Source organism: Salmo salar, chromosome ssa05, assembly GCF_905237065.1.
Source record: "Salmo salar chromosome ssa05, Ssal_v3.1, whole genome shotgun sequence".
NCBI classification, from domain to species: Eukaryota; Metazoa; Chordata; class Actinopteri; order Salmoniformes; family Salmonidae; genus Salmo; species Salmo salar.
Window position 1 is genome coordinate 35,169,590 of NC_059446.1, and position 19,225 is coordinate 35,188,814.

The 19,225-nt window shown below is 41.6% G+C and overlaps 1 protein-coding gene across 2 annotated transcripts in view; it reads right to left on the reverse strand.

Annotated features, from left to right (window-relative positions):
* The window catches only part of mrpl11 (mitochondrial ribosomal protein L11), a 59,536-nt gene that overhangs the window by 26,813 nt on the left and 13,498 nt on the right, over nt 1-19,225 (reverse strand). For both annotated transcript variants that reach the window (XM_014199662.2, XM_045718116.1), the window contains exon 2: nt 1,271-1,427. In XM_014199662.2, coding sequence (XP_014055137.1) covers nt 1,271-1,393 — 123 coding nt within the window. In that variant the 5' untranslated portion in view covers nt 1,394-1,427. The remainder of the gene's footprint in view (nt 1-1,270; nt 1,428-19,225) is intronic.

Here is a 19,225-nt window from a genome sequence, read left to right on the forward strand (position 1 = left end):
TGCTGTTGCCCCCTGGGGATGAGGTGTGGAAGTGTAGTATGTTGTTTTTGTAGTATGTTGCATCTACTTATAATCCTAAAACCTATACTCCTAAAACCTATACTACCTAACCCATTCCATAACAGAAGTCAATTCCAAAATTCTGAATTGAGCTCAACCCTGACACACACACAGCAAGGCCATTCCTCCAGGGAGTTTCTCTGTAGTTCTGAGAGAATCGGCAGGGATGTGAACTAGAGTAGGCTGGGAGTCTGCTTCTCCGTTTCGCGCTCTTTCATCCCTCCCTCACTCTCCATTTCAAACACTACACATTGTGGATGCACTCCCCGTTGGGCAACTTGTCTCATATTTCAAATATAACGGCAGTAACTACATCAGCAGCAGCTTCAGCAAATGACTACTTCCTTGGATTTGTTACACCTGTTAAGCCCCATGTACAACCCTCAGCATTTTCCTGAGGTCCTGAAGATATAGTGGGCCCGCTCTTCTTTCCTCCTCCTCCTCTCCCTCTTTACTCGCCTCCATTGGGGTGTGTTAATTTCACTCTGGACTGTAATTACTTCTCTCCCACCAAAGCCGTCAGGTCCTCCCTTTTGTCTCCCGTTCGCCCTTTTATTGCTCTCGTTTGTTTAAATATGCCCTGCGGCCGACAGGCAACCTGGCTCTTTGCGCTCCCTCTGTCAGGGGTGGTTAGTCAGAGGAGAGGAAGGGAAAAAAACAAGGAGAGAGGGGAGATTAGGGCCAAAGGCCGGCGCCTAAAGCAGAGCGGCTGCCGACTGGCATTTATGTACAATTTAGCCTACCACATACACACTCAGCGCTTGGTGGAGCAAGGCAGCAAAGAAACACACACTCGCACGGTGCGCCGCAACAACGGCATACGAAACCACACTAAAAACAGGGTCCCTTCAGACAAACATACAGCTCTGCTTTGCCTTGCCTGGACGCAACCTGTCTCACCTCATTAGCACGCTCTTTATCTTTTCCTGAGCTCTTCAACCCACTGTGTGGGAGAGGGAGACACTAAACAGAAGGGAAATCTAAATCATTCAACATAGCTCAGCTCTCAAAAGGCACCAACACCACTTATTTTTGTCTGGAACTTCCAAGTATATTTTAAGCGCAACTGCCAACCGATGACGCACAAGAGCCTGACACTCGAAGACATTCAAGAGGAGACGTGTAAAGAGCTTGACACCATGTTTCTCTTTTTGTTTTGGAGAAAATAGAATAGGAGAGACAGGAAGGGAAGTCTGAACAGTGAGTTTACCTGTCCCAGGACAGGACCCAGAGGTGGTCCGGGGGCAGCCTGCCCTGACCTCACGATGGCCCGGATCACACCCCCCATGTCCACCTTCTTCACAGCCTTAGCGGCCTTGGAGATCTTGGACATCGTGGCCTGTCTCGAACGCTCTCTATCCGCCCGTCTGTAAGGAGAAACAGAGACTACAGAGTTAGAAACCTGAGCAGAAAAGGCTATCAACTTCACCCACCAAAGACACTTTTAAACAACTCATTTACAAACATGCCGGGTTCATTCAAATATCCCACACAGTCTAAATCGATAGGAGATACCCCTGGGCTAAACCCTGGTTTTCTATTTCGTAGCAGTCGAGTAATTAAACAAATCTTTGCATTCGATCTCCCCGCGAGAGTCACCTGGTCTCCTGAAGGGCGTTTGTGATGTGGATCAGTAAGTGTCTGAATGAAAATAAAGGCCTTGGGATGAGGACTGTCTCCACTGCATCTAATCTGATACCAAGCCTGTATGACTTATAGCCACCTCGTCTTTCTATACTGATTTCTGCATAGCCCCCACCAGCAGAGGTCATGGGTCATTTGGAACCCAGCCAAGACACGGTCAGGCGGATAAGTGACAGAATTAATAAAAAGGAGTTGGAGGCATCATCACTCCACAGTGAGGGATCTTTTTCATTCCACCTTCAAATGCATTTACCAAATTACCAGTCGTTAGTGCAGTGAGGAGAGTGGGCTGAACTCTTGGCCCTGGTCCACAGAAGGAGGCAGAACACATAAATAGCAAGCCTGTAGACTGTAATCCCCACTTGGAAAAGACCACAGCTATAAAACCCAGAGATCAATGGGTGTAGACAAGAGACAAGTAGGGAATTTTAAGGTTTAGCCAGGTGATATTGGGTGAGACCCGCATTCAATAGAAGTTACAGCTTCAATGGAGGTGGAGAGGAGACCTAAAAACAATTCAGTTTGGGCAACAGAGGGTAACCAATTAGATTAAGAAGAGATGAAGAGCAGAAACAATCGAAAAGATACAGCTGAGCGCTTTGGTGTTTCAAAGTAGCAGAAACTTTTCCAATAAGAAGTTGTGATTCTATGTTGTGTAGCTACAGTTGTTTAAGTGAAAAGTAATTGTGGGGCTTTGTAAAAATGTTAAATGGCATTAAGCTGGTTGACTAACTTTGGGGCAACAAATACCCTTTAGGTTTTAAGAATGAAACTCTACCCCTTGCCTTTAAAATGTCACTCACGTCCGCCACTACATTTCGGCAGTCAATTTTGTGCTACTCATCTAACTTGCAACTCCACTGTTAAAGAATCATGTAGCAGTTTAAATCGATTTGTGAACAAGTCAGAAATCGAGAGGAGTCCAGCATGCATCAACGAGCAGGGTAATCTCCCCAATTTCAGGTTGGGGAAAAAAGCAATGCGCAATGACCAAAGAAATAGCACGAGTGCTGAAACTGACAAACTGCCTTAGAATGGTATTCAACCCGAGATACACAAATGCCAACACACATTGACCAGCCGGTGAAATGCAAGGGAAGATGTGGAATTATGTTACCACATACTAGAAAATAAATTAGGAATGGCAGTGAATGTGAGGTTAGAACTCTAATTTTGGAATTATACTTAACAAAAATATAAAAAAGCAACATGCAACAATTAACGATTTTACTGAGTTACAGTTCATAAGGAAATCAAATCGATTGAAATAAATGAATTAGGTCAAAATCTATGGATTTCACATGACTGGGCAGAGGGCCAGGCCCAGCCAATCAGAATTAGTTTTCCCCCACAAAAGGGCTTTATTACAGAGAGAAATACTCCTCAGTTTCATCAGCTGTCCGGGTGGCTGGTTTCAGACGATCCCGCAGGTGAATAAGCCGGGTGTGGAGGTCCTGGGCTGGCCTGGTTACATGTGGACAGCGGTTGTAAGGTCATTATGACGTACTGCCATTTTCTATAAAACGACGTTGGAGGCGATTTATGGTAGAGAAATTAACATTAAATTCTCTGTCAACAACTCTGGTGGACATTCCTGCAGTCAGCATGCCAATTGCACGCTCCCTCAACTTGAGACATCTGTGGCATTGTGTTGTTTGACAAAACCGCACATTTTAGAGTGGCCTTTTATTGTCCCCAGCACAAGGTGCACCTGTATAATGATCGTGCTGTTTTATCAGCTTCTTGTTATGCCACACCTGTCAGGTGGATGGATTATCTTGGCAAAGAAGAAATGATCACTAACAGGGATGTAAACACATGTGCACCAAATTTGATCGACATAAGCTTTTTGTGCATATGGTGTCTAGAATATTTTATTTCAGCTCATGAAACATGGGACCAACACTTTACATGTTGTGTTTTTATTTTAGTTCAGTGTACATTTGTAGTTTGAGGAAATTAGGTGTCATGCTTTAATGCAGTGGTTCACAACCTTTTTCGGTTACTGTATCACCAACTGAATTTAAATTGCTCTGCTCGGAGTACCCCTGAAGTATCCCCTCATGTGCATTTGACCAGTAAGCCTATGGTCTCATGGAGTCTTCTCAAGTACCCCTGTGGATACACCACAACTCCAGAGTATGAATAATGAAAACAGCAGTTCCCTCTCAAAATGAAATTGTTTATCAGAAGGCTAAGCGCAGAGGGCTCTTGAAGCACTGACCTAGATAATAGCAACAACTGACAACACATTTCACAGAACTGCATCGTGCATTCCGAAATCATACCTCGGACTCAATATGCTCTATTTTAGAGCTAGGCAGCTGAAACACTATTTGAAGGTGATACGTACTGCTATTTCTGCAACTACTACTAGTCAACCTACCATTGATGAGCATGCTAAAATACTTGAGGCTGGATAATCCTTACCAATTAAGGAATTAAATGTTTTCTCTGGCCATACACTGATCAAAAAGGGGAGCAATAACCTCTATGGAACAGCCAAATTGGCACATCATTTGAAGATACAGTTGCTTCAGAAAGTATTCAGACCCCTTGACTTTTTCCACATTTAGTTATAGCCTTAACCTAAAATTGATTCCAAAAATCCTCAGCCATCTACACAATAATGACAAAGTGAAGAGGTTTTTCGAAGTTTTTACAAATGTATTAAAAATAAAACAGAAATACCTTATTTATATAAGTATTCAGACCCTTTGCTATGAGACTAGAAATTGAGCTCAGGAGCATCCTGTTCCCATTGATCATCCTTGAGATGTTTCTACAACTTGATTCGAGTCCACCTGTGGTAAATTCAATTTAAATGGACATGATATGGAAAGGCACACATCTGTCTATATAAAAGGTCCCACAGTTGACAGCGCATGTCAGATCAAAAACCAAGTAATGAGGTCGAAGGAATTGTCCGTAGAGCTCCGAGACAGGATTGTGTGGAGGCACAGATCTGTGGAAGGGTACCAAAACATTTCTGCAGCATTGAAGATCCCCAAGAACACAGTGGCCTCCATCATTCTTAAATGGAATAAGTTTGGAACCACCAAGACTCTTCTTAGAGTCGCCCGCCTGGCCAAACTGAGCAATCGGGGGAGAAGGGCCTTGGTCAGGGAGGTTACCAAGAACCCAATGGTCACTCTGACGGAGATCTGGAGTTCCTCTGTGGAGATAGGAGAACCTTCCAGAAGGACAACCATCTCTGCAGCCTTTATGGTAGAGTGGCCAGACAGAAGCCACTTCCACCAAAAGGCAAATAAAGACTCAGACCATGAGAAACAAGATGCTCTGGGCTGATGAAACCAAGATGAAACTCTTTGGCCTGAATGCCAAGCGTCACATCTGGAGGAAACCTGGCACCATCCCTATGGTGAAGCATGGTGGTGGCAGCATCATGCTGTGGGGATGATTTTCAGCGGCAGGGACTGGGAGACAAGTCAGGATCGAGGCAAAGATGAACGAAGCAAAGTACAGAGAGATCCTTGATGAAAACCTGCTCCAGAGCGCTCAGGACTTCAGACTGGGATGAAGGCTCACCTTCCAACAGGACAACGACCCTAAGCACAGAGCCAAGACAACGCAAGAGTGGCTTCAGGACAAGTCTCAATGTCCTTGAGTGGCCCGGTCAGAGCCCGGACTTGAACCCGATCTAACATCTCTGGAGAGACCTGAAAATAGCTGTGCAGCAATGCTCCCCATCCAACCTGACAGAGCTTGAGAGGATCTGCAGAGAAGAATGAGAGAAACTCCCGAAATACAGGTGTGCAAAACTTGAAGCGTCATACCGAAGACGACTAGAGGCTGTAATTAGAGGTCGGCCGATTATGATTTTTCAAAGCCGATACCGATTATTGGGGGGCCAAAAAAGCCGATACCGATTAATCGGCCGATTTAAAAAAATCTTTTAAAAAATGTATTCGTAATAATGACAATTACAACAATACTGAATGAACACTTAATTTAACTTCATATAATACATCAATAAAATCAATTTAGCCTCAAATAAATAATGAAACATGTTCCATTTGGTTTAAATAATGCAAAACAAAGTGTTGGAGAAGAAAGTAAAAGTGCAATATGTGCCATGTAAAAAAGCTAAGGTTTAAGTTCCTTGCTCAGAACATGAGAACATATGAAAGCTGCTGGTTCCTTTTAACATGAGTCTTCAATATTCCCAGGTAAGTTTTAGTTTGTAGTTATTATAGGAATTATAGGACTATTTCTCTCCATACGATTTGTATTTCATATACCTTTGACTATTGGATGTTCTTATAGGCACTTTAGTATTGCCAGTGTAACAGTATAGCTTCCGTCCCTCTCCTTGCTCCTACCTGGGCTCGAACTAGGAACACATCGACAACAGCCACCCTCGAAGCAGCGTTACCCATGCAGAGCAAGGGAAACAACTACTCCAAGTCTCAGAGCGAGTGACGTTTGAAACGCTATTAGCGTGCACCCCGCTAACTAGCTAGCCATTTCACATCGGTTACACCAGCCTCATCTTGGGAGTTCATAGGCTTGAAGGGGTGGGTATAATTTGTGGAACGTTCCAACAGGAATCTGTTCCAAAAAACGTAAAATAAAAAGGTTGCCAACCAACAACGCATACAAAGTAGCAACGCATACAAACCTAGCTAACTAGCTGCCGAATAGGCATCAACTCACCACGTAGCTTATTCTTAATGTTTGTCCATAGGCAACCAGAGTGAGGACAGACATTTTTCGGAATAAACGTGATGAGTGAAAAACGCAATGAAATAGACCACTCACTACCCGGTATCTTATATTTTTGTATGCGTTGTTTGTTGGCAACCTTGTTATTTACGAAGTTTTTGGAATAGATTCCTGTTGGAACGTTCCACAAATTATACCCACCCGGCTTGAAGTCATAAACTGCTTGAAACACAGCGAAGAGCTGCTGGCAAAACGCACAAAAGTGCTGTCTGAATGAATGCTTACGAGCCTGCTGGTGCCTACCACCGCTCAGTCAGACTGCTCTATCAAATATCAAATCATAGACTTAATTATAATATAATAAACACACAGAAATCTGAGCCTTAGGTCATTAATATGGTCGAATCCGGAAACTATCTCAAAAACAAAACGTTTTTTTTTTTCAGTGAAATACGGAACCGTTCTGTATTTTATCTAACGGGTGGCATCCCTAAGTCTAAATATTCCTGTTACATTGCACAACCTTCAATGTTATGTCATAATTACGTAAAATTCTGGCAAATTAGTTTGCAACGAGCCAGGCGGCCCAAACTGTTGCATATACCCTGACTCTGCGTGCAATGAACGCTAGAGATGTGACACAATTTCATGTTAGCAGGCAATATTAACTAAATATGTAGGTTTATAAATATATACTTGTTTATTGATTTTAAAGAAAGGCATTGATGTTTATGGTTAGGTACATTGGTGCAACGACAGTGCTTTTTTCGCAAATGCGCTTGTTAAATCAACACCCGTTTAGCGAAGTAGGCTATGATTCAATGATAAATTAACAGGCACCGCATCGATTATATGCAACGCAGGACACGTTAGATAAACTAGTAATATCATCAACCATGTGTAGTTAACTTGTGATTATGTTAAGATTGATATCTTATAAAAAACTAAGTTTAATGCTAGCTAGCAACGTACCTTGGCTTCTTGCTGCCCTCGCGTAACAGGTAGTCAGCCTGCCATGCAGGCTCCTCGTGGAGTGCAATGTAAGGCAGGTGGTTAGAGCGTTGGACTAGTAACCGGAAGGTTGCAAAAACGAATCCCCGAATCCCCCCTGAACAAGGCAGTTAACCCCCGTTCCTAGGCCGTCATTGAAAATAAGAATGTGTTCTTAATCTGACTTGCCTAGTTAAATAAAGGTGTAAAATATATAAAAAATAAAAAAAAAGAATTCGGCAAATCGGTGGCCAAAAATACCGATTGTTATGAAAACCTGAAATCGGCCCTAATTAATCGGCCACTCCGATTAATCGGTCGACCTCTAGCTGTAATCGCTGCCAAAGGTGCTTCAATAAAGGACTGATTAAAAGGGTCTGAATTATATGCATTCACTACTGTAAGTCGCTCTGGATAAGAGCGTCTGCTAAATGACTAAAATGTAAATGTAAAATGTAATTAGAGGTCGACCGATTAATCAGCATGGCCGATTCATAACAATCGGTAATTGGCATTTTTGGAAGCCGATTATGGCCGATTACATTGCATTCCATGAGGAAACTGCGAGGCAGGCTGACCAACTGTTACGCGAGTGCAGCAAGGAGCCAAGGTAAGTTGCTAAGCTAGCATTAAAAAAAACAATCAATCTTCACATAATCACTAGTTAACTACACATGGTTGATGATATTACTAGTTTAACTAGCTTGTCCTGCATTGCATGTAATCAATGCGGTGCCTGTTAATTTATCATTGAATCATAGCCTACTTCGCTAAACGGGTGTTGATTTAACAAGCGCATTTGCGAAAAAAGCACTGTCGTTGCACCAATGTACCTAACCATAAACATCAATGCCTTTCTTAAAATCAATTCATAGAAGAATATTTTTTTAGTTAAAGGAAATTCATGTTAGCAAGCAATATTAACTAGGGAAATTGTGTCACTTCTCTTGCGTTCATTGCACACAGAGTCAGGGTATATGCAACAGTTTGGGCCGCCTGGCTCGTTGCGAACTAATTAGCCAGAATTTTACATAATTATGACAAAACATTGAAGGTTGTGCAATGTAACAGCAATATTTAGACTTATGGATGCCACCCATTCGATAAAATATGGAACTGTTCCGAATTTCACCGAAAGAATAAACGTTTTCCTAAATGATAGTTTCCGGATTTGACCATATTAATGACCAAAGGCTCGTATTTCTGTGTTTATTATATTATAATTAAGCCTATGATTTGATATTTATTGTTGTAATTGTCATTATTACATACATACATGTCGTAAGTTTACATACACTCAGGTTGGAGTCATTAAAACTCATTTTTCAACCACTCCGCAAATTTCTTGTTAAACTATAGTTTTGGCAAGTTGGTTAGGACATCTACTTTGGGCATGAAACAAGTAAGTGATCCAACAATTGTTTACAGACAGATTATTTCATTGTATCACAATTCCAGTGGGTCAGAAGTTTACATACACTAAGCTGACTGTGCCTTTAAACTTCTTGGAAAATTCCAGAAAATGATGTCATGGCTTTAGAAGCTTCTGATAGGCTAATTGACATCATTTGAGTCAATTGGAGGTGTACCTGTGGACGTATTTCAAGGCCTACCTTCAAACTCCGTGCCTCTTTGCTTGACATCATGGGAAAATCAAAAGAAATCAGCCAAGACCTCAGAAAAAAATTGTAGACCTCCACAAGTCTGGTTCATCCTTGGGAGCAATTTCCAAACGCCTGAAGGTACCACGTTCATCTGAACAAACAATAGTACGCAAGTATAAACACCATGGGACCACGCAGCCGTCATTCCGCTCAGGAAGGAGACGTGTTCTGCCTCCTAGAGATGAACGTACTTTGGTGCGAAAAGAGCAAATCAATCCCAGAACAACAGCAAAGGACCTTGTGAAGATGCTGGAGGAAACAGGTACAAAAGTATCTATATCCACAGTAAAACGAGTCCTATATCGACATAACCTGAAAGGCCGCTCAGCAAGGAAGAAGCCACTGTTCCAAAACCGGCATAAAAAAGCCAGACTACGAATTGCAACTGCACATGGGGACAAAGATCGTACTTTTTGGAGAAATGTCCTCTGGTCTGATGAAACAAAAATAGAACTGTTTGGCCATAATGACCATCGTTACGTTTGGTGGAAAAAGGGTGAGGCTTGCAAGCCAAAGAACACCATCCCCACCGTGAAGCACGGGGGTGGCAACATCATGATGTGGAGGTGCTTAACTGCAAGAGGGACTGGTGCACTTCACAAAATAGATGGCACCATGAAGAGGTAAATTCTGTGGATATATTGAAGCAACATCAAGACATCAGTCAGGAAGTTAAAGCTTGGTCGCAAATGGGTCTTCCAAGTGGACAATGACACCAAGCATACTTCCAAAGTTGTGGCAAAATGGCTTAAAGTCAACAAAGTCAAGGTATTGGAGTAGCCATCACAAAGCCCTGACGTCAATCCTATCGAAAATTTGTGAGCAGAACTGAAAAACCGTATGCGAGCAAGGCGGTCTACAAACCTGACTCAGTTACACCAGCTCTGTCTGGAGGAATGGGCCAAAATTCATCCAACTTACTGTGGGAGCTTGTGGAAGGCTATCAGAAATGTTTGACACAAGTTAAACAATTTAAAGGCAATGCTGCCAAATACTAATTGAGTGTATGTAAACTTCTGATGCACTGGGAATGTGATGAAAGAAATAAAAGCTGAAATAAATAACTCTACTATTATTCTGACATTTCACATTCTTAAAATAAAGTGTGGATCCTAACTGACATAATACAGGGAATTTTTACTACGATTAAATGTCAGAAATTGCGAAAAACTGAGTTTAAATGTATTTGACTAAGGTGTATGTAAACTTCCGACTTCAACTGTGTGTGTGTGTGTGTGTGTGTGTGTGTGTGTGTGTGTGTGTATGTATGTGTATATATATATATATATATATATATATATATATATATATATATATATATATATATATATATAAAATAAAATTTGGCCGCTAAATCGGTATCGTCTATTTTTGGTCCTCCAATAATCGGTATTGTCGTTGAAAAATCATAGTCGGTCGACCTCTAGTCTGAAAACGTTTATGTAAATGTGATCAGCTTAAAAAATATATAAATTAGCAAACATTTCTAAAAACCTGTTTTTGCTCTGTCATTATGGTGTATTGTGTGTAGATTGTTGAGGGGGGAAAAAACGATTTATTCAATTTTAGAGTAAGGCTGTAAGCTAACAAAATGTGGAAAAATTCAAGGGGTCTGAATATTCTAATTTCTGTAAATAACACACAAAGGAATGTCAACTTGGCCTGTACCCTCTTAGCCTAGTAATCAGTCAAAGGCAGAGAGACGGACACCAGTTTCATATGTCATCAGAGCAAAAAAGCTTTGCAAGTCAAACACTGTGACGTTATGCAGAGCCGGTCTAGATGAGATTAAGATTGGACTAAACAAAGGCAAAAGGAGATCTTGTGATAAATACAGATACGAACATAGACAAAACACAGAAGAGAATAATCATGATTAAAAGCTGATAATAGTGCACAGAGGAAAAATAGCGACAAACCACCAATTACAAAGTAATCCCGTTGGTAAGTTCCCCTTGAACGCTGTAGTTTGTAGATTGCAGGCTAGGCTATATTTCCATAAACGAGCACATCAAATGCAAGGGCACCAACCCCCAGCTGCATAAAAGGTTGTTCCAAGTGCAACCCATTTTTCAGGCAATAGCCTATTTGAAGGCAGAAATAGCATAAGCAGCACATTTCAAACCGAAATCCATCAAAGCCTGATTTAGCCAAGTACTTTTTAGGGGTAAAGTGAAAACAGAGATAAGCGACAACAATATTGTGAAGAGATTAGCCTTTATATGGTCTCTCCCACCTCAACATGCCTGAAACTTATTTTGACAACCTGCCATTTTAATCTCCGAATTTGGCAGACTACCAGAATGAGAACTTCAGGAAACTGGAAGCAACTAGCCTAGGTGTCAGTGACAATATTTGTTTTTTCAAAGCCATATTGCAACTGATTGGGAAGTGGGAACTGACAAACAAGTTGGGACATCATTGGAGTACATTACAATTCACTGCAGTCCATGCCATGTTATCCCCAGACATACGGCTTGCGTCGAAGTTTAAACAGTGATGACCAGAGCGGTCACGATCTACACATTCGAACTCAAAATCAGTGGTTTTCAAAGTCAACTAAGAAATCTGGATTTTGACACAGATGGCATGGCCTATCTAAACAACAAACTGGCCATTTCAAAACACATGAGAACACACCTAGCTTTTGCTGTACCTATTTGATATTGTGAAACTATCCTGATATGGCTGTGTTAAGATGTCAAGTTATCTTTTAACTATTCGGTTTCCCTTGTCACACATTAGCATTCAAACCAAGTTCAAACTCTCCAGCACCAGAGATGAATACCGAATGCAGTTAAGTCAAAGCGTCAGGCAGTCTGGATGCCAGACAAAGCACCCCAGAAGTAACGTTTTGGAGAAATCCTCCAAAATGTTAACTGACAAGGCAATAGATCACTCTACCAAGCCCAAGCTTAAAATATTGACTTCATTTTTGTAATCTAGCATACACTCTTAATCAGAGCGACAAATCTTAAAATAGCTAGGTGAAACAACCTTATGGGGCGGGGGTGGGATGTCTCCTCCAGGGGCTGCTCCAGCAGTTTACATTTCCATCTGTAATGCCGTGCATGTTTCTATTACCTGAACAAGCCCAAGGGGTCCTGATCAGATATTATATTATTTCCCTCATCTTCACTGATGAGAATGAGCTGAGAAGCAGGAAAAAGCTCTTTTCCAATAGGCATCCACCATATATCTCCTCACTAGCTTTAAGCACCAGCTGTCAGAGCAGCTCACAGATCACTGCACCTGTACATAGCCCATCTGTAAACAGCCCTTCCATCTACCTACCTCATCCCCATACTGTATCTATCTATCTATCTATCTATCTATCTATCTATCTATCTTGCTCCTTTGCACCCCAGTATCTCTACATTCATCTTCATTCATCTTATTGCCTTAACTTACCTCATTTGCCCTCACTGTATACAGACTTTTTGTTTTCTTTTGTTCTACTGTATTATTGACTGTATGTTTTGTTTATTCCATGTGTAACTCTGTGTTGTTGTATGTGTCGAATTGCTATGTTTTATCTTGGCCAGGTCGCAGTTGCAAATGAGAACTTGTTCTCAACTAGCCTACCTGGTTAAATAAAGGTGAAATAAAATAAATATTGATTTCTGTGTTATCATTGACGCTATCGCCATTTTAAAGTAGACATCCCCACCCAGTTGGCTACTTTAAAAATGGTGGAAGCCGTCAGAGAGAATAAAGTAGACGGCATCGGTCAAAATTGTGATTTATGACCCTATGTCCGGATGACGTGTACATGCCCAAATAAGGGCATCCGGTCAGGACATCCTGGCTGGAAGGTGTCACGTGGTTAGGGCCATATAGTTGCATCCTGTTCCGTCATGTGTTATTTTATACCTATATTGCATCTATTCCTTTGAAGTTGTCATGATGATTGATGTGTAGGGACCTCGTTGAACTGGGGGGGGTTGTGTTTGAACATTTCAAAGAGGATGGCCCCACACCCCACCTATTTTATTGCTCTTAGGGTTGTTGTCTATGAAGTAGGAATGTCTGGGGGGGGTTGTGTTGGCGGCAGACGCCTTATAAATAAGACCCAGAACAACACATGCGGTACCCAGAACACTAAACAAGATTTAAAAAATAAAACCCTGAACATTAAACAGAAAATGATGTCTCCTAGGCCAATTCTCGGGGTACTATGTGCCTCTTGTCACGAACCCAATGATAAAAGCATCAAGGACCTTTTGTGTGAGGCACCTGAATGTTTTAAAGGAGTTTTGGATACGAGTGATGGCCATATGACTTACATATTCCAACCTGAGGATTCAACTGTTTAGATTTTCACAGACAGCGGTCCCAAACCCCTTTATCATGCAAAACCCGGGGTTTTTTCTCCTGTGCTGCGTACGAGAGAATGGCTTAAGATACGGCTAGCACTCTGTCAAATTGAGCAGGCCCTGAGTGGTACAACCGTGCCAGGCTATGCCTTGGAAGAGCTTGTGGGTGGGCGCAATGATTTGAAAGCCATAAGGATCTCTTCAATGGCGTATAGCCCCGACTCTAAAGTGACAATTTTGGCATGTGAACATGTTGATAGTACAAATGCGACGAAGTCTGTCAGTTCATATGTATTTTCCAAAGCCTGCTAGGATGTGAACTTTTTTATGCCAGTGTTTAGTTTTAAATGGATTGATTACCCTATATTCATAACCTTGATGAATAAGCTGGACAGTCTTTTCCAAAATCGTGAACAATTACGTCGCTGGCCGCTTCTATCCTTAAGACATACCCAGTCTACATGTAAGATGTTTGATCTATCCATGGAGTGAAAATGTACGGAGCCTTGACAGAGCGTGTGTGGGATATCCTGCGAGGAAGAGAGCATGTCTTGACGAGGGGGATTGGAAACTGACGGGGGGGTCAGGGACAACCCTATAACAGGGCCCTTTATCTGTAAGAAAGGAATAGTAAAAATATTTAAGTCATTATAGCATGTTTTAAAAAGGTCTGTACTAAAGATTTAGAATTGAAAAAAGGGTATTAATGCTATATCTCACCCCTTAACGAACGGGAATCTGTCTTTTCTCTCTGGCCCCGGTCTGTCGCGGAGAAATGCAATGTCTTATTTTATACGAATATAGTCTTTCCTACAACAACATGTTAGAAACATTAAAGGTTATTAAAAAGTGTAGTACTGTGCCAGGTAATGGCGGCTGACCTGCTGTACAACAATGTTTCTACATAAAAAACATTATTGCATGTTTCAATATTGCGCAGTACATTTTTTAAAACTAATTATAAGCTGTTTTAAAAAGGTCTGTACTAAACATTATGAATGAAATAAATGATTTTAAAGCTGTATCTCACCTTTAACGAAGGGACTCTGCCTTTTCGCTCTATCAACATGCCCGTCCCGGAGAAAAAAGGATTCCGGACAGGCGTGTGCGGGGCATGTATGTGTGTGTGTTTCAAAACAAAAAGGGGGTGGGGGGTGTGTGTCTCAGCATGGGGGCTTTTGAAACCATAAGGATAGGGATGCTGTTTAGGATTGGGTGTGCGTCTCTTCAATTGGGTTTGGGCACTTTCGTTTTTATTACCACACAAGCCTTTCAAATAAGTATTTCTCACCCCCAAGGATGTGGGAGGCTAAAAAGTCAAACAACCCTGGCAGAATCTATCTTGTCAAGACAACCTCCTACGGTTTAAAACATATGTTATTTCTAATCAGTGCCCCCCAAAGCTGTGCTATGAAGCATCAACGCAATACCGGCAGACAGAATATGTCGAGACACCCGCCTGTGGTTTTTGGGTCTCTAGACATTATGTGGTACTTTATATGACCATTTTTGCATACAGGATATCGCCCGAAAAACAGCACCCCCGCTCTGTAAGCTCATTGCAGAATCTCTCTCTCGTTAGAGTACGAAAGGCTTAAAGCACAACTCCAGACACCAGGCCAACAGCCAGAAGAGATATCAGCCCAGAACAGCTAAAAAGATCAGCTGTGAATCCGTCCTAATGGAGCTTTCTGAAGGTGAGTTAGTGAAAATAATATTAGATTTGGAGAGGTATTTTCAGGGAATTGTATGGATATTAAAAATGTGATATTATTGTAGTTGTTGTATTATTGTAGTCCCTTTGTTAAAGGTGAGATACAGCTTTAAAACCATTTATTTAATTCATAATATTTAGTACAGACCTTTTTAAAACAGCTTATAATTAGTTAAAAAAACAATTACTGCGCAATGTTGAAACATGCAATAATGTTTTCCATTCTCTCGTACGCAGCACAGGAGAAAAAACCCCGGGTTTTGCATGATAAAGGGGTTTGGGACCGCTGTCTGTGAAAATCTAAACAGTTGAATCCTCAGGTTGGAATATGTAAGTCATATGGCCATCACTCGTATCCAAAACTCCTTTAAAACATTCAGGTGCCTCACACAAAAGGTCCTTGATGCTTTTATCATTGGGTTCGTGACAAGAGGCACATAGTACCCCGAGAATTGGCCTAGGAGACATCATTTTCTGTTTAATGTTCAGGGTTTTATTTTTTAAATCTTGTTTAGTGTTCTGGGTACCGCATGTGTTGTTCTGGGTCTTATTTATAAGGCGTCTGCCGCCAACACAACCCCCCCCCCCCCAGACATTCCTACTTCATAGACAACAACCCTAAGAGCAATAAAATAGGTGGGGTGTGGGGCCATCCTCTTTGAAATGTTCAAACACAACCCCCCCCAGTTCAACCCTACACATCAATCATCATGACAACTTCAAAGGAATAGATGCAATATAGATATAAAATAACACACTAACACATGACGGAACAGGATGCAACTATATGGCCCTAACCACGTGACACCTTCCAGCCAGGATGTCCTGACCGGATGCCCTTATTTGGGCATGTACGCGTCATCAGGACATAAATCACAATTTTGACCGATGCCGTCTACTTTATTCTCTCTGCCGTCAATGGCAATGTCAATGCTAAAAAGGGTTATATCCATGATGAGTCCTTCATCTATATGACAGCAGGCACAACTCCGAATAAAGTATTTTTTCAAAGTAGTCGAAATGCCACGTACGCCGAGTCACTGGTTTGGTAGTGCTCTCCCATGCCATCCTTAGGAGGGGTGCATCATGACTTGCCAGGCTTTTTTCTCTATCCTCTACTTGAGTGGGTTGTGTCACTGATATTATCTTCCTGTCCGGTCTTGCGTCGCCTCAGGATCGTGTGGTGGTGGAGATCTTATCTGGTGCATTTCCCCTGTCTTATCTGGTGTCCTGTGTGATCTTAAGTATACTCCTTCTAATGCACCCATCTCTCTCTCGCTCCCCTCTCGGAGGACCTGAGCCCTAGGACCATGCCTCAGGACTACCTGGCCTGACGACTCCTGGGTGTCTTGTTCCCAGTCCACCTGGTCGAGCTGCTGATCCAGTTCCTGCTGTTCTGCCTACGACTATGGAATCCTGACCTGTTCAGCAGACCGGCTACCTTATCCCGGTCCTGTTGTTTTCGACCATCTCTCCCGCACCTGCAGTCCCGACCTCTGAATGTTCGGCTATGAAAAGCCAAATGACATTTACTCCTGAGGTGCTGACCTGTTAACCACTGTGATTATTACTTGACTCTGCTGGTCATCTATGAACGTCTGAACATCTTGATGAAGGATCTCACCTTAATGGCCATGTACTCCTATAATCTCCACCGGTACAGCCAGAAGAGGACTGGACACCCCTCAGAGCCTGGTCCTTCTAGGTTTCTTCCTAGGTTCCTGCCTTTCTAGGGAGTTTTTCTTAGCCACTGTACTTCTACATCTGCATTGCTTATTCATTGGGGTTTTAGGCTGGGTTTCTGTATAAGCACTTTGTGACATCTGCTAATGTAAAAAAGGCTTTATAAAACACACTTAACAAAAATATAAAACGCAACATGTAAAGTGCTGGTCCCATGTTTGAGCTGAAAAGGATCCCAGAAATGTTCCATACCCACAAAAAGCTTTTTGTGAACAAATTTGTTTACATCCCTGTTAGTGAGCATTTTATCCTTTGCCAAAATAATCCATCCACTTGACAGGTGTGGCATATGAAGAAGCTGAGTAAACCACATGATCATTACACAGGTGCACCTTGTGCTGGGGCAATAAAAGCCTACTCTAAAATGTGATGTTTTGTCACACAAAGCCACAGAGATCTCAAGTTGAGCGAGCGTGCAATTGGCATGCTTAATGCAGGAATGTCGACCAGCACTGTTGCCATAGAATTTAATGTTCATTTCTCTACCATAAGCCGCCTGCAACGTCATTTTGGATAATTTAGCAGTACGTCCAACCGGCCTCACAACATGTAACCACGCCAGCCCAGGACCTCCAGATCCGGCTTCTTCACCTGCAGGCCCACCCTTGGCTGCGCCCCTGCCTAGTCATGTGAAATCCATTGATTAAGGCCTAATTCATTTATTTCAATTGAATGACTTCCTTATATGAACTGCAACTCAGAAAATTGTTGCATGTTGCGTTTACATTTTTATTCAGTATAAATTTGATTGATCCACTTAGGTATAATAAGAACTAGAGACTGAAAACAACGGTCAGACGCAGAGTAATCATCATGGACTGTCTACTGTATATCCGGGTTTCATCCGGTTTATAAGGACCAACATCACATGCACACTAGCACCTAGTGAGCACAGGGAGCAGTGATGACGTCATCCAAAAATATGGCAGACATTGTATTGATGTAAAATGTTAGTATCTTCGGCTGTGAGTGATGTCTGCCTCTGCAACAATTTGACTAATTCAAAGGATGTTTTGTGCACAGGAATTTTCAAATATGACTTCCCTATGTGGCGGTCTCTGGTAATTGTCTTTCTGGGCCGGGCGTTAGTTAAACAGTAGGAGCAATCGAAAACGTGCTTCTAGACCGGAACCCTGGCCCCTTGGTTGGGATCTCGTATTTTGCAAAACTGTTTGAAAAACCACGTGATCAAACGAAGCTTCGGACATCATTGATAACATTACTTTGAAACGAGCATCCGTACATTGTGTTGGATCAGTAGTGCTTTGAAAACTGCATCGTAGCTCCAGCAATCGTTCCAACACTAGTATGTAATAATTTAACCTTGTAATTATTTTCCTCGCTGAAACGAAAGATAAGTTCCTTATGTTTCCAACACATACTGCAAGCGATGCATGTCAACTTAAGTCCCCCAGTAAACAGATACTTTCATCAATAGGCGCCAACATTCTGACCAAACTGGCTCTGTACACGCGTCTACGGATGTTAAATGTCTATCCCACGAGACGAGTTCATGACACGCAGGTTAAAATAACAAAACCAACTGTGAACTAACTATAATACACTGAACAAAAATATGAACGCAACATGTAGTGTTGGTCCCATGTTTCATGAGCTGAAATAAAAGACCCTAGAAATGTTCCATACGCACAAAAAGCTTATTCCTCAAACATGTTCTTCAGAAATGTGTTTACATCCTCGTTAGCAGTAGTGGAAAAAGTACCCAATTGTCATACTTGAGTAAAAGTAAAGATACCTTAATAGAAAATGACTCAAGTAAAAGTGAAAGTCACCCAGTAAAATACTACTTGAGTAAAAGTATTTGGTTTTAAATGTACTTAAGTATCAAAAGTACATGTAATTGCTCAAAGTACAAGAATAAATCATTTTGAATTCATTATACTAAGCAGACAGCCACATTTTCTAGTTTCTATTTATTTACGGATAGCCAGGGGCAGGCACGCTCCAACTCTCAGACATAATTTAAAAATGAAGCATGTGCTTAGTGAATTCGCCAGATCAGAGGCAGTAGTGATGACCAGGGATGTTCTCTTGATAAGTGTGAATTAGACCGTTTTCCTGTCCTGCTAAGCATTCAAAATGTAACGAGTACTTTTGGGTGTCAGGGAAAATGTATGGAGTAAAAAGTACATCATTTTCTTTAGGAATGTAGTAAAAGTTGTCAAAAATATGAATAGTAAAGTAAAGTACAGATACCCCCAAAAACAACTTTAGTATAAATACTTTAAATTACTACTTAAGTACTTTACACCACTGCTTGTTAGTGAGCATTTCTCCTAGCCAAGATAATCCATCCACCTGACAGGTGTGGCATAACAAGAAGTTGATCAAACAGCACGATCCTTACATAGGTGCACCTTGTGCTGGGGACAATAAAATGTGCCGTT